Genomic DNA, 15,654 nt, shown 5'->3' on the forward strand with positions numbered 1-15,654 from the left:
CGTCACATAGCTGGAATATTGCTGAGCGGTGTTAAACAACAAACACACTGTGACACATTGATACTTGTGCATTGCTGAAAACAGTGTCATATAGTGCCATCATTGATATTCTTACCCCATCAGAACAATAGGTTGATCTTTGGGTTGACATGGCATGCTTTCCTTCTTGGTTGTTCATTGTAAAATAGAATTGGAAAAAATAATATAATCTTCTTGGCATGACATATTCTAGTCCCTCCCTGTGAAGGATTGCTGTAAGGCTTAGTAAGATGCCGACCATATGATATTGTGAAGGGTGCGTGGGAGGAAACAAAATAACATCTAGTCTCCCTTACCCCCACTGCCTCCATTCAGGGAAAAATGTGTGTAGTTTGTACCACTGAAAAAGTATCCTGTCTCAAACAAAAGAAAAAGGCTACAAAAGAAATCTTTGTCATGGATGTATAGACCTTACCCTGGTGGTCAATGGATGAGTAGATTCAGCACAACAAATGATTAAAACAAGATGGCCCTTCTGGGTTTCCAGTATTCCAAGAAATGTAAATTCCAACACTGCTACGTACAACATGTACAAGTAATGAAGAGATTTAGAAATATTCCTCTCAAGTAGCAGGTTTGATGTCACTGATTGTTATGTGATGTATGCATATTTAAAGGCAAGTACATGTATCTAATTTTATATTTACCTGTATTTCTCAGCAACTGTTTCTGTTGTGTTGTGTTCTTTGTCGTACATCTTTAATGATTTGGATGGCCTCAATGTCACTTCTCTCAATTTGTTTAGAAACAATATGTTATATATCCTCTGGGTTTTTGAGCCTCTAAGAAGTATTCCTGATAATGTGTCTAATAACAATCCCAAGACACTAAAATTAGGTCTTATCTTCTGTTAGCACTTGGATGGTCAATATCCATGTCTTGTTAATTTTTTAGTGATAATTTCCCTCCATATGAGACTCATCGATCAGGAGCCATCTTGTTACCGTCACTTTATTTCGAGCCCCTCCATTACAGTCAAGTCAAAAATAGATGGACAATATGATCAGTCACATAGTATGACACACAGGAAGTTTACAAACAGCTGCCGATATATTATTAGTGCATTCCATTGTTATGAAGCAAAATTATCATCGGATCAAGTTTGATTAAAAAGTGCATGAGTGAAAAGGTACGTTTTGAGGTATGTTTTCATTACTTAGTGAATATCTTACCTTGAGTAGCTTATTCGGAACAAAACTTTTTTCCGAGGCAAGTGATGAATACTTTATTGTGTTCAGTGGGCTTTGAACCGTCTACCTTGATTACATCATTAAGCATGTGGTTATGTATTGTTTAGGGGCTCAAAAATAGGTGAGGCTTGGAAACATGAGGCATTGGATATAAGATATATGTGACACACCAGGACATAAGGGACCTTATGGGGGCTTGGATACAATTGTGCTGTGACGTCCTGAAAAAAGAGAGGAATGACATCATCTTACTTCCGTACAAATCGCCATGTGTGTGGAGTGTTAAAAAATAACTTGTTTCTGTCTCATTAGTTTGTAATGTAATGAAAAGATTATTTCAAAACATTCCCTCATACATGTCTACTTTCAATTAATCAATCAGGCATTATATCTAAAATCTGCAATCATTACATAAACAGTCATAAGTCTGAAAATGGGACTTTGCAGTCAATGAGTCCAAATATTTGATGCCACTTATCTCTGTAATAAATATGAATTGAAGCTTAAGAATTGTATTTTTGTGGTAAATACTGTAGTTTTAATTTAAAATGAGAAATGAAAATGTGATTTTGCATCCATAGGGTCCCTGATCTCGTGGTTAGTCACATATATACGAGGGGTAGACTGGCCCATTGGCCCGTGGCCAGTTAAATGTTTGAAGGGCTTCCTGAAATGTAAAGTAGGTGGCCCGTCAGGCTAGCCACCACGTGCATATGAAATATCTACATGTAATAATTTGATCAGAAATATTTTGGGGGATGAGGCCCTAGTTAACTGAAAGAAAGATACATATCTATCATCTCAATAGAATGAAAACCAGTTGCCATTTTGTAATGCAACAACTACAGTTTTATCGCTCATAAATTCGCCATGAAATGAGACCAATGGAAGCCAATGGCACTAAAAGTGCAACCCATGCTTGCTGTAAGAGTCAACTATGCTTGTTGTAAGGTGCGACTAACAGGATTGGGTGGTCATCGTTTCCCAATTGCGTAGATTGCTTCTCATGATGTCAATCACTGGTTTGGCTGGTCCAGACTCGATCGTACACACCGCTGCCATATAGCTGGAATATTGCTGAGTGTGGTTTTACTTTTACCCCCCTTATTCCTGGTTTTTAGGGTAGATAGATCTGTAAGCCGTATAAAAAAACCAGATGCATCATTTTTACTACAAAGACTTTGGGTGTTGACAATTTAAGAACAGGGGTGTGCTGCATTAAACTTGAAACATACTAGCATATCGTGTATTTATTCAGGTTATTCAACCAGCATGACTAGGAAAGTGGTTTCGTACAAAAGACTATCTCAGAAATAATTTAAGCATTTGAAAAAAGAAATTTGCCAGGCTGCTATTCAGGACCCACAGACTTATTTTGAAAAACTGTGCTTTGCATTATTTCATAATATAATATTTCAGCTATGTTTTTTTTTTATTCCTGGGAAGCTGGAAACCAAAATGCTAAGCATGATGATACATTGGAAGGATCTATAGCACTACAACTGGCTTCTGACTTAGTTCTTTAGAAACTTGGCTACTGTTGACGATGATGCAAGTGTGAACACTCTCAGAAGCTGCATTACCAAATTCTGTGATACTTCACATGAATGTATTGCCATAGGAATGCAGTAGTATTGGAAAGGTCACAGACTGGATATTGTGTTATTATCTCATGTGATGTATTGATACTTGTCATGACAATACCAGATATTATCTCTGGGACTGAAACTATCAAACTCTGTTTCTATATTGTGTCACATCATATTGCTGTTCTTTACCTTGACAACTATTGAAATAGTCTGCAGATCATGCAGTTTCTTGACAATGGCAATATTTAATTCAGTGAAATATGTGGATCTTATTGTTTTCTATATGATGGTCACATGGTTGTACCTTGACTTACAAAAATGATTAATTTTTAGAGTCCTGGAATGTAATATTGTAGTCCTGTAGAGTAAGGACATGGTGTAGTGTACTGTACGTTTTGATATATGTTAGAGCTTGGAATGAATCAATGATCATGTGGACAGTAGTCATGACTGATGCAAGAAATGACAGACAGCCATAAACATAATAACTGCTCTTGATGCGCTGTAGGTTCAATGGATATTATTGTGCATCCCTACCTATATTGTTTGTCTGCGTCCAATCTCAACATTTATGTCTATTGGCACACATTTGTGCGTCATGTAAAACCCTGTGGTACTATGATTAGTTATAGAGATGCCAGTGAATGTGAAGGGCGAGTATCACGTAGATGTGTGGATTGGATGCTCTGTGCACAGTGCACTGGTGGATCCAGAGTGGGGCAATAACATCACAACCTTTCATGTTGACTGTGTCCTCGGCCAAGTCTGTTTGTGGCTTCAGTAAAAAGCATGCTTGCACACACATATTCTCACATTTTTTCAAAATCATGGATCCACCTCTAGGATGTTTGGCTAATGGCACTAGCACATTGCTCTAAGCTGCAAGTAGATCGGTCATTGGTGAGTGAAAATTTGGAAACTGAACAAAACATGTTAAAACACTTGTCTCTTGGTGAGTGTGGAAAACATACAGTCAAGTCCCGTTAATCCGACATTGTTGGTTGCATATGATTATGTTGGATTAACGAGTATGTCGGATAAACGAAATTAGATAGTCTCAATGTTCGTGATCGAAAATTTGATAACTGCACGATAGATTTAAACATGTTATAAAAGAAGGAAAAGGGAACTACTGTTTCAGACTGTATGACTGATTCAAAATATTTTTTAAAGCATAGTCTGGAATGGAAGTCGCCAATTTGAAACTAGTGCTGCAATGCTTAAGAAAGCTGCTTTCTTAGTGGCTAATGTGAACTTCCTGTTAGAAATTTCATTGGTCAGTCAAAGTTTGCGAAGGTCATTCTGGTGTGACGATTTTAATGAGATTGAGGTAATCTAGGCATGTGATTAATCCTGTTTTGTATATTTAAAGCAGTACTTGTTCATTGTTAAGCAAGTTTATATCTGCAGCCGTTGTAATATGCAGCTACTCGCAGACTCATCTAGCATCAAAACACGGGGCTTTGTACTTGCTGGCTGATGACCACAGAGTACGCTGATCACTGTGTCGGATTAACAAGACTGATTAATGAGTGATTTCAGCAATTCATTGCAAATTAGGTGTGTCGGAGTCAGAGTGTGAGACTGTCGGATTAACGGGTCTAAATAGCACTGATTTAATGGGTTCCCATCATTTGTTGGATTGTTGGATTAATGAGACTTGACTGTACACAATCCCTACATATTCCCCCTCAGTGAATTTGGTTAACAAACAGGAGATAACGATGAAACTTATCTTATAAGTAATCTCCCTGTGGATGCTGTTTAATTAAGCTTGAGTTGTGCAATCTACCAAACACTTCACAAATGATTTTGCCTAAATGAATGTAAACAATATTGAATGAAATTTTGAATAAAATTAATAAAATCACTTACAAATAATGATTTTGTTGATGGCAGTCAGAAGTTCACCAAGAGAATATCAAAGCACATCTTGATTTTCAAATGTAGAATCTACAATTTATGCAACAGACAAAAACCGCCCATGTCTAAATGAGCTATGTAATGCTACAGTTTTCATGCAGTAGATACCAAAACTGAGGAGAACAATGTGGATGAACTGAAGAGTAAGTTCAATTCTGTATATTGTATTGGTAAAGAAGAAATGGCATTTACAAAATAAATAGCGGTAAGAAATAAGTTTCATATTAGAATAATTTTTTATTCATCACGATAATAGGTAAAGTTACTTGCCAATATGATATGTATTAGGTAGTGTGACTTCGCATGGCCACTTGAATTTCATTTTGTCTAGTGATTAAAAATATTTACTTAGTTATGAACAAGTAATTAGAAGAATGAAGTTGGAGCCCTGTGGTACGAGTGCATCCGTATTCATGGTACTAGTGCATGGGGCATTGTAGTACAACACACAATAAAGTCAGTCAAGGCACCTGGCTCATTGTCTTATGTCAGTGGTGTTTGGAAGTGGCTGTCATGTCATTAATGTAATCAGTTGGATCCAAACCTATCAATCATCAATTGTATTTGGTAGATTCTATTTTGTGTGCTTCCTGATTACCTGTTTTGATCATGATTTGGTGCATTTGGATTCTGGTTGTCACTGCTCTGAGCCAAGGTGGTGAGTGGTGGTTGTCACTGCTCTGAGCCAAGGTGGTGAGTGGTAGGTGGTGGTTGTCACTGCTCTGAGCCAAGGTTGTGAGTGGTGGTTGTCACTGCTCTGAGCCAAAGTTGTGAGTGGTGGTTGTCACTGCTCTGAGCCAAGGTGGTGAGTGGTGGTTGGTGGTTGTCACTGCTCTGAGCCAAGGTGGTGAGTGGTGGATGGTGGTTGTCACTGCTCTGAGCCAAGGTTGTGAGTGGTGGTTGTCACTGCTCTGAGCCAAGGTGGTGAGTGGTGGATGGTGGTTGTCACTGCTCTGAGCCAAGGTGGTGAGTGGTGGGTGGTGGTTGTCACTGCTCTGAGCCAAGGTGGTGAGTGGTGGGTGGTGGTTGTCACTGCTCTGAGCCAAGGTGGTGGGTGGTGGTTGTCACTGACTTCATCCAAGCTGGTGAGAGTCGGATGTCACAGTTGTGCCTGTGTGTTACAGGAACATGCGGACAGCGAAGGAGCAGAGCAAGAAGCTGGAGTTGGAGAACAGGAAGATGGAGGAGAGGCTGAGGGAGCTGAAGGTGGCCATGAGTCGCGAGAAGGAGGAGAGAGAGTGAGTCGTAATGTAGTTCATAGACTTGATCTGCTTGCAGTATCTTTGCTTGTCATATCAGATACTTCAGGTTTCTCTTTCAAATAGATGTACTGTAAATCTTGAAATTAACGCGAGCATGAATTAAATTTTTAAACATCGCATTTATATCAACAATAAGACATTTTGGATAGCAAAAATACCAACTTAGACATACGCTGATGTATTCCACACCATTGTTTATTGACAATAGTTCTTCTCACTTACGTCATCACTGATCACACCTGCAAGTCCAGACAGACGCCACCCTTTGTTCTTTGCAACTGCGTCAAAGGCCGACACGAGCCAGCACGCATGTATTGTTTTAGTGGAAGTACTCTACTCAGCGCTAATAAGTGGTGCTATTTGGTGTGTGATTGGATTAATGTAAGGTTGGATTAAGGTGAGGATTCTAAACCTGACTGAGGACATTTTCTTTAGATAGAAATCCACTGATGCTTGAGAGGAGGGGGTGTCGCATTCATATAGGGTCCAGTGGTTGCATTCTTTTGGAGACACAATAATTTCAGACGCATTTAATTTACAGTATGTTTGTATGTATTTTTCAGACGGAATGGGGGAGGGTTTTGGCGTACTGGTCAGTCCGGCAGTCTCTCCACCTATGCCACCGATGTCCTGGACAAGCCGGTGCGCTCCAGCAAGGTGAGACAAGAACTGTGTCCATGCCAGGCAGTCATAACTTCTTCCAACTACAGCTAAACTTAAGCTTCAAGTCATTATGTTGTGTGTTCATGGTGTTTATGCTGCTGATAAAAATCTCTCTTGTTTCTTAATTTCAGGAGCATAAGAAGAAAGGGATCAGAGTTTTAAGGGATGAACCTTTAGGTAAAGTGATATCATGATTATTTAATCGGTTGAAGTCATTTCCGTAGCTTAGTTACTGATGACTGGCTAATTAGCGGATCATCTATATTCTGTAGGTAAAGACTCCTGTACTGATAGATAATTGTTAGTTAAGAAGTAAAATATTGAGAAGTTTGAAAATAAATCTACACACATGACCTCTAGATCTGTAGGTGAACATTCTTTTTGTGTAGGCCCCATTGTAGTACACAGTGATGAAGTGGATCATTGTGTATCATCAGACATTGACAGAGTGGATAATTGTGTATCACGATACATTGACAGAGGGGATCATTGTGTATCATCATTTATTACCCACGTGGTGAAGATACAGGTAGTAAGATACTAAATCCGTACATCACATGTGTGTCGAAACAAGGTTGACCTTGTTTTTTTCGTTTTGATTGGATAACCGTGACCTCTGTCACACCAGGACTACTTTTTTCATTCATGAAAATTACGAGACGTCATTCAGTTTGCAACTACAAGGCAGAACTGAATCAATCTCCAGTGAGAGAGAGAGATTTACACTTTATTAAACCAAACAAGATAGTCACATGCATCAAATTCGCTTTGCATTCTATATAAGTTATGCATAGAGCTTCTACAGACATTATATAATCGAGCTAGATATCCATTTACAATGTACGACTACCGATCAATAGATCGAGGATCCCAATGAGCGTGACGCACCCGACCACTTTCGCAACTTTCAATTTGATTTAACGTAAAAGGATAAGCGTGGTGAAATGAAGTCAGTTTAAACTATCTGGACAGATATCTAGACTTACTTGGGATGATCCGGTTGTACCACCAGTGTCCCCTTCGAAGAGAATTTTGTGGCACTGTTTTGGGAGTTGTTTGTGCATGACTGCACGACCAGATCACTCAAAGTGAACATTTCCGATACAAATCATTCGAAAACTCCGTAGAGGTGTGCCTGACTTCTGATTATGGCCCAAAATATCCCAGATGTGAACAGTAACATTCCCTATCTCTAGTGTAAAATTCTGTGAGTAGATCACGGTTGTCTTTTCTTATTCCGGTGGTGATCGTTCGAAGCTGTCACTGACCTGCAAGCAGACTTGAGTTTGTTGATTTTCACGTCGTCAATATAGGGTGGTGCAGTTAACATGAATGTCTTCAGAGAACACTCTTGATTTCCGTCTTCCAAAATGGTACAGACATGCTATTGATTCAGCTAATAGATCAAGGAAACCGAACCATTTTGATTGCACAGACTGATCCACGTCAGTGCGGGTGACGGACTGTTGGTCCGATATTCAAAGCGCGGCGCTAATGTGACTTTTCAACTTTTCATATAGGTGTCCTGCGTACTAACAACTTGGCGTTTGAATTGGCATTAGTTGAAGAAATTCTTCCCAAAAGTATCTTGAGCGTCGGTGCTGTTTTGTTTGCAAACGCAACTACAGGCGCATGTTGTTAATGCATATGCATTAGAAATGTCAACAATGCCCATATTTCGACATATTATATCAATATTCATGCACAACCAGATTTTGCAACCGGTTTCAGTTAGGTCTGTCAACAAATGAAAGTTGTTATGTATTTACACTTAAGTATGTATTTAACTTGGGTAATAAATAAAATACCACACTCATTCTTGTTAGATACCTTTTTTACGAAACTTGTGAACTTTCTATGGTATCTAACGAGAATGATTGTAGTATTCTCCATACATTGACAGAGTGGATCATTGTGTATCATACATTGATGGAGTGGATCCTCAAACATTGATGAACTGGATCATTGTTGATCCTCATACATTGATGAAGTGGATCATTGTGTATCATAAATTGATACCCCGCCATGATATTGCTGGAATATTGCTAAAAGCGGCGTAAAACCAAACTCACTCTCTCATAAATTGATGGAGTGGATCATTGTGTATCATCATACATTGACAGTGGATCATTGTGGATCCTCATACATTGATGGAATGGATCATTGTGGATCCTTATACATTGACAGTGGTTATTGTGGATCCTCATACATTGATGGAGTAGATCATTGTGGATCCTTATGCATTGATGGAGTAGATCATTGTGGATCCTTATGCATTGATGGAATGGATCATTGTGGATCCTCATACATTGATGGACTGGATCATTGTGTATATTCATACATTGACAGAGTGGATCATTGTGTATCGTCATAAATTGTTGGAGTGGAACATTAAATTGTGTTACAGACAAGATCATAATACTCATTAACCAACATTATGATGGCTCATGCGGAGTGAATGTAAGTACATGCGTCACAATGCGTCACATTGCAGATGTACCAAGTCGCAGCAGTGAGCCGGGGACGATGAAGTACATTGCTAAAACATCTCAAAACACCAGAACTGGGAAGGAGAACAGACCAAAGGGACCCAAGTGTGGCCAGTGTGAGGACCGAATAGCCTGTCTGGTCAGTTACATTTCTTCCCTGTGTCTTGTATACATGATAATGCCCCTCTATGGTGACAGATATTTGTAAGTCGATGCATCCATGAGTTCCCCTTGTTTCCTTCCACAACTTCATTGAAGATGGATGCAGGTCATGTTTTCCCATACTCAGTGTTATATGGTGCTGGCAGACAGGGACAATGTATCACACACAAGCATTCTAATAACATTCTTTTACTGTATCTGGCTTGTGGCTCCTGCTATTATTGCTTATACCGTAGTGCTTCATGTTTCAGACATGTGTTCAGTGTTCAGAGCATTACTGTTCTGGCTGCTTTGCTGCATTTCACCTCCGTGGAGCTCTGAAGAAACATCGGAGTGTGCCCCTCCAGGTGAGATACCATTGTAACATGGGAGTGTGCCCCTCCAGGTGAGATACCATTGTAACATGGGAGTGTGTCCCTTCAGGTGAGATACCATTGTAACATGAGAGTGTGCCCCTTCAGGTGAGATACCATTGTAACATGGGAGTGTTCCCCTTCAGGTGAGATACCATTGTAACATGGGAGTGTGCCCCTCCAGGTGTGATACCATTGTAACATGAGAGTGTGCCCCTCCAGGTGAGATACCATTGTAACATGGGAGTGTGCCCCTCCAGGTGAGATACCATTGTAACATGAGAGTGTTCCCCTTCAGGTGAGATACCATTGTAACATGGGAGCGTTTCCCTCCAGTCGAGATACCATTGTAACATGAGAGTGTGCCCCTCCAGGTGAGATACCATTGTAACATGGGAGTGTGCCCCTCCATGTGAGATACCATTGTAACATGGGAGTGTTCCCCTTCAGGTGAGATACCATTGTAACATGGGAGCGTTTCCCTCCAGTCGAGATACCATTGTAACATGGGAGTGTGCCCCTCCAGGTGAGATACCATTGTAACATGGGAGCGTTTCCCTCCAGGTGAGATACCATTGTAACATGGGAGTGTTCCCCTTCAGGTGAGATACCATTGTAACATGGGAGCGTTTCCCTCCAGTCGAGATACCATTGTAACATGGGAGTGTGCCCCTCCAGGTGAGATACCATTGTAACATGGGAGCGTTTCCCTCCAGGTGAGATACCATTGTAACATGGGAGTGTGCCCCTCCAGGTGAGATACCATTGTAACATGGGAGTGTGCCCCTCCAGGTGAGATACCATTGTAACATGAGAGTGTGCCCCTTCAGGTGAGATACCATTGTAACATGAGAGTGTTCCCCTCCAGGTGAGATACCATTGTAACATGGGAGTGTGCCCCTCTAGGTGAGATACCATTGTAACATGGGAGTGTGCCCCTCCAGGTGAGATACCATTGTAACATGGGAGCGTTTCCCTCCAGTCGAGATACCATTGTAACATGGGAGTGTGCCCCTCCAGGTGAGATACCATTGTAACATGGGAGTGTTCCCCTTCAGGTGAGATACCATTGTAACATGGGAGTGTTCCCCTCCAGGTGAGATACCATTGTAACATGGGAGTGTGCCCCTCCAGGTGTGATACCATTGTAATATGAGAGTGTGCCCCTCCAGGTGAGATACCATTGTAACATGGGAGTGTGCCCCTCCAGGCAGCCACTGAAGCTGGCTGATTGTACATATCGTGCCCAGATGATGTTGAATGTTGCTTGTGCTACCAGCCACTGAAGCTGGCTGATTGTACATTGTGCCCAGATGATGTTGAATGTTGCTTGTGCTACCAGCCACTGAAGCTGGCTGATTGTACATTGTGCCCAGATGATGTTGAATGTTGCTTGTGCTACAAGCCACTGAAGCTGGCTGATTGTACATTGTGCCCAGATGATGTTGAATGCTGCTTGTGCTACCAGCCACTGAAGCTGGCTGATTGTACATTGTGCCCAGATGATGTTGAATGTTGCTTGTGCTACAAGCCACTGAAGCTGGCTGATTGTACATTGTGCCCAGATGATGTTGAATGTTGCTTGTGCTACCAGCCACTGAAGTTGGCTGATTGTACATCGTGCCCAGATGATGTTGAATGTTGCTTGTGCTACCAGCCACCAGTCACTGAGGATGGCTGATTGTACATCGTGCCCAGATTATGTTGAATGTTGCTTGTGCTACCAGCCACTGAAGTTGGCTGATTGTACATCGTGCCCAGATGATGTTGAATGTTGCTTGTGCTACCAGCCACCAGTCACTGAGGATGGCTGATTGTACATTGTGCCCTGATGATGTTGAATGTTGCTTGAACTACCAGCATAACAATTGCTGGGACATCAGCTCAGTTGCTTGTGTTTGAGTTGATCCCATTTGTTTTTACTTGCAGGCATCCGGTCCCCGGCAGTGTATGTCTCCCCGCCCCACGCCCCCACCCTCACACAGGTAAGGAAACAATAACTCAATCTCACAGAAAATAGTTCTAAATAAATGAAGAATATATGAAATAATGTACCTCGCAGTAGCAGTGCTTGATTTAGCTATATAAAACATGCACCAGTGCAACCTATTATTGAAAAATGCAACATAATATGAATGCCTACATGCACCAAGTGCATGTACAAAACCCTTACTTGTACTAACCCTTACATGTACTAACCCTTACTTGTACTAACCCTTACTTGTACTAACCCTTACTTGTACTAGCCCTTACTTGTACTAACCCTTACTTGTACTAACCCTTACTTGTACTAACCCTTACATGTACTAACCCTTACTTGTACTAACCCTTACTTGTACTAACCCTTACTTGTACTAACCCTTACATGTACTAACCCTTACTTGTACTAACCCTTACTTGTACTAACCCTTACTTGTACTAACCCTTACTTGTACTAACCCTTACATGTACTAACCCTTACTTGTACTAACCCTTACATGTACTAACCCTTACTTGTACTAACCCTTACTTGTACTAACCCTTACATGTACTAACCCTTACTTGTACTAACCCTTACTTGTACTAACCCTTACTTGTACTAACCCTTACTTGTCCACTCCCAAAGTCCACCTATGAACACACTCATTACCTATAAAGGTTTTTTTACCATACTACGTCACATATCCCTGTGTTCAGTTAATTTGTCATGCTTTCTTGGCTTGACATAGGGGTGACTATTGGTCTGGAAATCACTATTGCAATAACTATTGATATCGAAAGAAACTATTGCGATAACTATTGATATTGCAAGCAGCTATTGTAATAAATATCGATAGTTTTCAGTGTATCATTTTAGATGGATTTTAGAGTTGAATTAAACCTTGGAACTGAAGTTTTCTTTGAATGTGATAACCATAACAACAAATAAAAAGTAAAGATTGAGATATGACTGATTTGTTTTTTCTTTACTCTAATAAGTTAAGAAAAAGAAACTTCCACATTACCATGTGCAAATTACTACCACACATGATCAAAAGAAAAAACAAATTTGAACAGCATTGCATGTATTTTATTGAAACTGTAAAACAATCGAAACTATCGATATACCGGGGTACCTAACTGAAATCGATACTTTTGATCGGAAACTGGTTTAACAATCGATTTATTGACTTTAAGTGCTTACCAATAGCAATATATCAATATTTCAATTTATCGTGAAACACCTAGCTTGACATCTTCAAACTGTGATGAGTTCAAGAACATCTGCACATGTTCCTGTTACGCTTTACGGCAATTCATCATTAACTTATGTGACACGGGCAACAGCAGACCAGCCTGTGTTTCAATTTTGATATATTTATGGGACCAGGGTGCAACCTGGTTTTGTCTGGTGCAACTTGGTTTTCATGTCAACATGCAACTGGTGCAAGTTCTATCAAGTTCCTTAAATCTAGCCCTGAGTAGCTTAGTCTCAGACCCAATACCCCCTCACTGTAACTGTGCAGTCTCGGTGTCCGTCAGTTTGTACACACTTACTTGGGCCTTGTTGAAACATTAGCTCTGGTGTAACGTCAGGATAATGTATGTTTATGTTTAGGCATGATAGTCACAATGTAGCACTAAGATTCCCTTTCCACAAAGTACTTATAGCTGTGCTGTCGTGAGTGTCGAGATTGTTTTGGTGAATGGGCGTACTGACACCAGTGTTTGCTCTATGAAACAAAATCCACAATGCTGTAGTTGTGCCTTCACAAACAGTTTGAAGGGTTAATGCAGATACAGCTTGTGGAAGTGTCACTATTGTCCCAAGTCATGCCCTTTGTTTGGATCACATGATGATCCTTCTGTGATGTTGTAGAGAGATGAAGCCATCCCCGGCAGTAGGCGCAGTATCCAGCACCATCAGGTTCCAGGTACGTTGAGGGCTACAGTCAACAAACAAAGCTCCATACCAAGTCATTCATTCCATCCAATCCAGATGAGAATAGGTTCTCACTTCCCCATGCTTGTTGCAAGAGCTGATTAAAAAGAGGGTGGCGTAGGCGGATCTTTTGGTGGGTGTTGTCCTCCTTTTGAAAAACCAAATGCCAAAGGTAGTATGTTGTAGACAATCACACAAACACACACATATAGCTTTACCAACCACTGGAATGACAGGTCCAGATTTGATTATTTAGAGGTTCCTGTGAAATAGATGGAATATTGCTGACTGTGTAAAATATCAATAGTTCAAATGTGCCACACTACTAAAGCAGTTGACACTTGATGGTGAATTATAGTCAGGACTATGTTCATGAAAGGTATATTTACAAGACATTTGGGACATGTAAGATATATGTAGAAAAACACCTCATCTGCCATCAGATTCACTACATGTATGTCTACATGGCAAGATCAGTCCCAGACAAATTCTGCAGTGAAATCTGCGGTAATATTTGTGGTAAAAACAGGACCATTTCCCCCTATAAAATATACAAACTGATTTTGTTTAAAAAAAATAATTTTAATCTCTTCCATTATGATTATGTGTAAACATAGTTATGAAGTCATACTACCACAAAAACGTTAAAAAAAATGTTTATTGTAGGATTCATATTTCAATCTTGGAGAATCATTCGAGTGCAAAACTTGATAGAATAGCTTGAAAGTATTATACATTAGTCTGTTGACTGATCACAAATGGCAAATTTTCTGCAATCTTCCCGCCTTCACAGAATCGCAAAATTTGTCTGGGACTGCTAAATGCTGAGAACTTGTTAATGTGTGAGCATGATGTACTTTGTTGATAGGAATCAGAGAGAAATGGCCCAGAGGGTGCAAGTGGTTCATACGAGTCGGCGGGGGAATTGTTGACTGGTCAGTACAACGAAGCCGAGAGTGCTGCCTCCTTCCAAGCTGCTCTACTGGCATGGAGGCAGGGTGATGACATCCCCTCACCGACCGTCTCACCTCGCATGTCCGTCTCTCCCCGGCAAACCAAAGGTAGGTGGTGATGAGTGATCTGAAAGACTGTGTGAGTCTACAGCTGCTGATAGTGGAGCACCAGTGTTGTGAGAGGTGTAGCTCCTGTTAATATGGTGTGTTCTGAGAGTCTATTAGTGCATCTCCTGTTAATATGGTGTGTTCTGAGAGTCTATTAGTGTAGCTCCTGATAATATGGTGCATGTCTCTGTGTAGCTCCTGCTAATATGGTGTGTTCCGAGAGTCTAAGAGTGTAGCTCCTGTTGATATGGAGTGCTCTGTGTATCTATGTGTAACTCCTGTTAATGTGGTGTGTTCTGAGAGTCTATGAGTGTAGCTTCTGTTAATATGGTGCGTTCTGAGAGTCTCTAAGTGCAGCTCCTGTTAATATGGTGTGTTCTGAGAGTCTATTAGTGCAGCTCCTGATAATATGGTGTGTTCTGAGAGTCTATAAGGGTATCCCCTGTTAACATGGTTTGTTCTGAGAGTCTATGAGGGTAGCTCCTGTTAATATGGTGTGTTCTGAGAATCTATAAGGGTAGCTCCTGTTAATATGGTGTGTTCTGAGAGTCTGTAAGGGTAGCTCCTGTTAATATGGTGTGTTCTGAGAGTCTATGAGGGTAGCTCCTGTTAATATGGTGTGTTCTGAGAATCTATAAGGGTAGCTCCTGTTAATATGGTGCGTTCTGAGAGTCTGTAAGGGTAGCTCCTGTTAATATGGTGCGTTCTGAGAGTCTATGAGGGTAGCTCCTGTTAATATGGTGCGTTCTGAGAGTCTGTAAGGGTAGCTCCTGTTATTATGGTGTGTTCTGAGAGTCTATGAGGGTAGCTCCTGTTAATATGGTGTGTTCTGAGAGTCTATAAGGGTAGCTCCTGTTAATATGGTGCGTTCTGAGAGTCTGTAAGGGTAGCTCTTATTAATATGGTGTGTTTTGAGAGTCTCTAAGGGTACCTCCTGTTAATATGGTGTGTTCTGAGTGTCTGTAAGGGTAGCTCCTGTTAATATGGTGTGTTCTGAGAGTCTGTAGGGTAGCTCCTGTTAA

At 40.7% G+C, this 15,654-nt stretch overlaps 1 protein-coding gene across 1 annotated transcript in view; it reads left to right on the top strand.

The window, feature by feature from the left end:
• The window catches only part of LOC139447864 (zinc finger B-box domain-containing protein 1-like), a 56,300-nt gene that overhangs the window by 14,829 nt on the left and 25,817 nt on the right, over positions 1-15,654 (top strand). Inside the window, exons 3-10 of the mRNA XM_071229342.1 lie at positions 5,866-5,979; positions 6,567-6,660; positions 6,798-6,843; positions 9,161-9,294; positions 9,569-9,664; positions 11,600-11,655; positions 13,509-13,563; positions 14,440-14,632. Of these exons, the coding sequence (XP_071085443.1) occupies positions 5,866-5,979; positions 6,567-6,660; positions 6,798-6,843; positions 9,161-9,294; positions 9,569-9,664; positions 11,600-11,655; positions 13,509-13,563; positions 14,440-14,632 (788 nt within the window). The remainder of the gene's footprint in view (positions 1-5,865; positions 5,980-6,566; positions 6,661-6,797; positions 6,844-9,160; positions 9,295-9,568; positions 9,665-11,599; positions 11,656-13,508; positions 13,564-14,439; positions 14,633-15,654) is intronic.

This window comes from Haliotis cracherodii, unplaced genomic scaffold (assembly GCF_022045235.1).
Source record: "Haliotis cracherodii isolate W230 unplaced genomic scaffold, xgHalCrac1.p SCAF_7, whole genome shotgun sequence".
Classification (NCBI taxonomy): Eukaryota; Metazoa; Mollusca; class Gastropoda; order Lepetellida; family Haliotidae; genus Haliotis; species Haliotis cracherodii.